The sequence below is a fragment of the Camelina sativa genome, chromosome 3 (genome assembly GCF_000633955.1).
Source record: "Camelina sativa cultivar DH55 chromosome 3, Cs, whole genome shotgun sequence".
Lineage (NCBI taxonomy): Eukaryota > Viridiplantae > Streptophyta > Magnoliopsida > Brassicales > Brassicaceae > Camelina > Camelina sativa.
Genome location: NC_025687.1, coordinates 8,071,013 through 8,076,833, shown reverse-complemented (window position 1 = coordinate 8,076,833; position 5,821 = coordinate 8,071,013). Strand labels below are relative to the sequence as shown.

Here is a 5,821-nt window from a genome sequence, read left to right as displayed (position 1 = left end):
CTCTCTCTCTCTCTCTCTCTCTCTCTCTCTCTCTCTCTCCCTCTGTCAAAAAGAAACGCCATTAAAAACCCATCAGTATCAGTTACGCAATTTCTCAAGGGGGAGACAGGTAAGAAGAGAGAGAGATTTGGAATCTGCAATGAATGTAAAAGGAGCGAAAGGTGGGAAAGAGAGAGAGAGAGATGAGCAAATCAAAAAAAGCACTAATGGCGCTACTGCTTATGATGATAGGCTCGAGATGAAAGGTCCATCATAAGATCAAAACTTTTACTCTCCTTTCCAAGGACCATAATTACGGGTTTTTAAAATTTTTTGGGGATTTTATTAAATTGATTCTTCTTCTTTTGGCTTTTAAATAAAACCATCGTATACCAAATCTAGCCTTTTCTTCTCCCCCCCCCTCCCCCCTTAGAATATATATTTTCTCAGATTCTCTTCCGTTTCGTTTCTTCTCTTTTCTTTTTTTTTTTTTTATTCTCTTTTAGAGATCTTTTTTTGATTAAGGGAAGAAATAAAGTTTGAAACTTTCTTCATTTTGTTCCACTAGGTTGGGCGTTAATGGTTACTTACAGTTGTGTGATGGTATAGAGTTAGTAAGTTTACCCTTACTGATTTGGTTCAAAGGACGGGAGAGAGATACTGTTTTGTTCTGTCGACTCTACACTACACTTTGATGAACATGGAGTTTTTCGGTGACAGCCAAAATCACGACGGCTCTGAAACCGATAAGAAGAACAAGAAGAAGAAACGATTTCACCGTCACACTCCTCACCAGATCCAACGCCTCGAATCGTATTAGCCCCCTTTTCCTCTCCTTGTTTCATTTCTTCTTTTTGTTTTCTATTCTCTCTTCTCTGATGACATTGGTCTTTGTTTTCAGTACTTTCAATGAGTGTCAACATCCAGATGAGAAACAGAGGACTCAACTTAGTAGAGAACTGGGTTTAGCTCCGAGACAGATCAAGTTTTGGTTTCAAAACAGAAGAACGCAGAAGAAGGTTTTTGTTTTTGTTTTGTAAAGTTTCTCTCTTTCTTGCTTTGCCTCCATATGAATCTCGAACTTTTTGCAGGCACAACACGAGAGAGCTGATAATTGTGCACTGAAAGAAGAGAATGATAAGATTCGTTGCGAAAACATTGCCATTAGAGAAGCTATTAAACATGCCATTTGCCCCAACTGTGGTGACTCTCCTCTTAATGACGACGCTTACTTTGATGAACAAAAGCTTCGCATCGAAAATGCACAGCTTAGAGATGAGGTTTTGTTTTTTCTCTGAGACCATTTTGTTGCATTGTGATTGCTTTTAGTGTTTTAACTTCCATTAACATTTCATGTTCTTTTTTTGGCAGCTCGAAAGGGTTTCGAGTATTGCTGCTAAATTCGTAGGGAGACCAATCTCTCATCTTCCACCATTGCTAAATCCTATGCATGTTTCGCCATTAGAGTTATTCCATAGCGGTCCTTCACTTGATTTTGATCTTCTTCCAGGAAGTTGTTCTTCAATGGCTGTACCTACTTTGCCATCTCAACCAAACTTGGTTTTATCAGAGATGGACAAGTCTCATATGACCAACATTGCTGTGACCGCTATGGAAGAATTGCTTAGGCTTCTTCAAACTAATGAGCCTCTATGGATCAACACTGATGGATCCAGAGACGTTCTCAATCTTGAAAGCTATGAGAATATATTTCCAAGATCAAGTACCAGTGGTGGAAAGAAGAATAACCTTCTAATGGAAGCATCTAGATCTTCTGGTGTTGTTTTCACTAATGCTTTGATACTTGTGGACATGCTCATGGATTCTGTGAGTCATATATAACCCATATCAAAGTTTTTTTTTTTGGTCACATTCGGTTTCTTATTTGTCTCATATAGGTTATCATTAATTTGCAGGTTAAATCAGCAGATCTTTTTCCTTCAATTGTTGCAGCATCTAAAACCCTTGCAGTGATTTCATCAGGGCTGCGTGGAAATCATGGAGATGCATTACATTTGGTAAAAATAAACACTATTTTCTCATAAAGATGATAATAGTTGTGTGAAACTTTTGCTTAGCTTTAGCTTTGGCTTGTCTTAGATGATCGAAGAGCTTCAGGTTCTTTCACCACTGGTAGCCACACGTGAGTTCTGTGTGCTAAGATACTGTCAGCAGATTGAACATGGAACTTGGGCTATTGCAAATGTCTCCTATGAGTTTCCTCAGTTTGTATCTCAATCTCGGTCATATAGATTTCCTTCTGGTTGCCTGATTCAAGATATGTCCAATGGCTATTCAAAGGTTTGGAACTGTTCTGTTTTGTTTCATTCTTTTAGCATCTCAAATCATTTTATTGTAACATTTAAGTATGCTCAACAACAGGTTACTTGGGTTGAGCATGCTGAATTCGAGGAGCAAGAACCGATTCATGAGATATTTAAAGATAGTGTTCATAAAGGGTTAGCTTTTGGAGCTGAACGTTGGATCTCTACTCTTCAACGAATGTGTGAGAGGTTCACGAATCTATTGGAACCTGCAACATCATCCCTTGAACTTGGTGGAGGTAACTAAAGGCATTTTTTTTTCAGAAATCTTAGTTGATCAGATAATTAAACCATAAGTGACCCATTTGAAATCAATCCAGTGATTTCATCGTCAGAAGGGAAGAGAAGTATAATGAGACTAGCTCACAGAATGGTAAGCAACTTCTGCTTGAGTGTTGGCACATCTCACAACACTCGCTCAACTGTTGTCTCCGGACTGGATGAATTTGCGGTCCGTGTGGCTTCACATAAGAGCCGACATGAACCAAATGGGATGGTTCTATGTGCAGCCACCAGTTTCTGGCTCCCAAACTCTCCACAAAACGTCTTTAATTTCCTCAAAGATGAAAGAACTCGGCCTCAGGTATTACATAGCACTACCATAGAAACAAGAATCATTTGGTGTTTTTAAAACTGATTAAGCGAGTGACATTATCTTTGTTTTTTCCTCTGTTTCGTTTTTAAAGTGGGACGTCCTCTCAAATGGAAACTCTGTTCAAGAAGTTGCTAATATCGCAAACGGATCAAATCCTGGAAACTGCATATCGGTTCTTCGTGTAAGCTTCCTCCATTTGACACTACACAGATTATTGAATTCTTGATTCTAATGATTGGTAATTTTTGTCTTTATCAGGGTTTCAATGCATCATCAGCACAAAACAACATGCTGATCCTACAAGAAAGCTGCATAGACTCATCAGGTGCAGCGCTTGTGATATACACTCCAGTGGATATACCAGCATTGAACATAGCAATGAGCGGTCAAGACACATCTTGTATTCCCATTTTGCCCTCGGGGTTCGCCATTACACCAGACGGAAGCAGCAAAGGAGGAGGAGGAGGATCATTGATAACGGTTGGGTTTCAGATAATGGTGAGTGGTTTGCAACCGGCAAAACTGAACATGGAGTCAATGGAGACAGTTAATAATCTCATAAATACTACTGTCCACCAAATTAAAACCACCTTGAATTGTCCTTCAACTGCTTGAGACGTCATTAAAAGCTAGTATTTCCCCATCTGATTTCTGAGAAGGGTCTTCAATGAGCAGAGAAGTGAAAGGTCTCATTAAAAGTATTTGTCTTCAATGCCTGCAAAGGGTGTAAGAAATCATTATTCTTCTGGGTATCTCTCTCTCTCTCGTTCATTTTTTTTGGGTTTCTTTTTTTTAATAAGTTTAGTGGAAAGTGGGAGTCAAGAACGCACCATGCACAAAAATGTTTTTTTGTATGGTTCGGGCATTGACTTCTGTTTGTTTTTTTTCTTACTTCTTTTTGTCTATTTACAACTACTAAGTTACTATTATTGGCTTATTGGTCTAGTTTATTTCATAGTTTCTCTAGCTATCGCCATTAATCTCTCTCTATTACTATTGACTATTGAGTTATAGTTTAGAATCTGATAGTATGGGTGGTGAGCTGATAAGTCAAACAATGGACTGGCAAGTTGAAGAGTTGTTGCCTTTGAGAATCAGAACCATTATAAATATAGAGAAATCAATTGAGCTGCAAAAAAAAATAAGTTAACAAAGCCTTTACCAAATACATCAAACGTATATGACTACATTATTACTAAGACTTTGAGACGACCATCAAATTGCTCCCCATTGCTTCACATTGTTCTTGAAGTGACCGTTCTATAAGAATCGTCTCTGTATATTCTCTCTTCTCCATCAATTTGAATTTGCACCTGAAAATCCTCTGGAGATGAACATATCCTCTCCAAAGCTGTTGAAACTTCTCTCATATCTGGCCGAGCCTTCCCCGCCTTCTTGAGACACCTCATCGCCAAATGTGCCATGGCAATTACTTGCTCAAGCTTGCAATCATTTCGTATTCGATCGTCGATGATATCAAAGAGTCTGTTCTCTTTCATTGCAAGTCTGAAATAATCTGCCAACCCTTTTATTTCTTGAGTATTCGAAAGGGTTATAACAGGCTTCTCTCCCGTAATAAGCTCCACTAGGACAACCCCAAAACTATAAACATCACTCTTTTCGGTGAAATGGCTTGACCCGTAGTATTCAGGATCCACATACCCGACTGTACCTGATATTAGCGTGGTCCAATGAGTATGATCTATAGTAACTGATCTTGAAGTCCCAAAATCAGAAACTTTGGCTCGGTACTTCTCATCTAGTAATATGTTTGTTGACTTGATATCTCTGTGATAAATTGGAGAACTCGCGGCAGTGTGAAGATAGGAAAAAGCTCCTGCAATATCTACGGCAATGCGCATACGTACACCCCATAACACTGTGTAGTCATCAAATTCTTCATGGAGATGTTGAAACAGGTTTCCATTGGTTATAAACTCGTAAACCAAAATAGGAACCTCTGTCTCAAGACAACATCCCAAGAGCTTCACAACATGTCTATGGTTGATCTGAGAGAGAATGATGACCTCGTTGATGAACTCTAGTAGTTTGTCTTCATCTACAACATTGGATTTCTTGACTGCAACGGATCTACCATCTACAAGCATACCTTTGTACACAGTTCCTTGGCCACCTTCTCCAATAATCCTGTTTTCGTTGAAGTTATCAGTGGCTTTCTCCAGCTCTCTCGAGCTGAATATTTTTGTTTTCTCAACTCTGCCTTGAGTTGTATGTAACTGTTGCTNCAGAACCATTATAAATATAGAGAAATCAATTGAGCTGCAAAAAAAAATAAGTTAACAAAGCCTTTACCAAATACATCAAACGTATATGACTACATTATTACTAAGACTTTGAGACGACCATCAAATTGCTCCCCATTGCTTCACATTGTTCTTGAAGTGACCGTTCTATAAGAATCGTCTCTGTATATTCTCTCTTCTCCATCAATTTGAATTTGCACCTGAAAATCCTCTGGAGATGAACATATCCTCTCCAAAGCTGTTGAAACTTCTCTCATATCTGGCCGAGCCTTCCCCGCCTTCTTGAGACACCTCATCGCCAAATGTGCCATGGCAATTACTTGCTCAAGCTTGCAATCATTTCGTATTCGATCGTCGATGATATCAAAGAGTCTGTTCTCTTTCATTGCAAGTCTGAAATAATCTGCCAACCCTTTTATTTCTTGAGTATTCGAAAGGGTTATAACAGGCTTCTCTCCCGTAATAAGCTCCACTAGGACAACCCCAAAACTATAAACATCACTCTTTTCGGTGAAATGGCTTGACCCGTAGTATTCAGGATCCACATACCCGACTGTACCTGATATTAGCGTGGTCCAATGAGTATGATCTATAGTAACTGATCTTGAAGTCCCAAAATCAGAAACTTTGGCTCGGTACTTCTCATCTAGTAATATGTT

At 39.0% G+C, this 5,821-nt stretch overlaps 1 protein-coding gene across 1 annotated transcript; it reads left to right on the top strand.

Annotated features, from left to right (window-relative positions):
• LOC104775904 (homeobox-leucine zipper protein HDG12-like) lies at positions 7–3,874 on the top strand. Its single transcript, XM_010499865.2, has 11 exons — positions 7–245; positions 548–792; positions 881–998; positions 1,071–1,259; positions 1,351–1,806; positions 1,896–1,997; positions 2,080–2,280; positions 2,362–2,542; positions 2,624–2,886; positions 2,990–3,079; positions 3,157–3,874. The coding sequence occupies exons 2-11, from the start codon at positions 674–676 to the stop codon at positions 3,511–3,513; spliced, it is 2,076 nt and encodes a 691-aa protein (XP_010498167.1). The 5' UTR covers positions 7–245; positions 548–673; the 3' UTR covers positions 3,514–3,874.

What these genes read in the sequence shown, in the direction of transcription:
- LOC104775904 (XM_010499865.2), top strand. Translation starts at nt 674, where the DNA reads ATGAACATGGAGTTTTTCGGTGACAGCCAAAATCACGACGGCTCTGAA. An exon ending in ATGCACAGCTTAGAGATGAG is followed by an intron (nt 1,260 to 1,350) that starts GTTTTGTTTTTT and finishes TTTTTTTGGCAG; the next exon opens with CTCGAAAGGGTTTCGAGTAT. An exon ending in ACTGCATATCGGTTCTTCGT is followed by an intron (nt 3,080 to 3,156) that starts GTAAGCTTCCTC and finishes TGTCTTTATCAG; the next exon opens with GGTTTCAATGCATCATCAGC.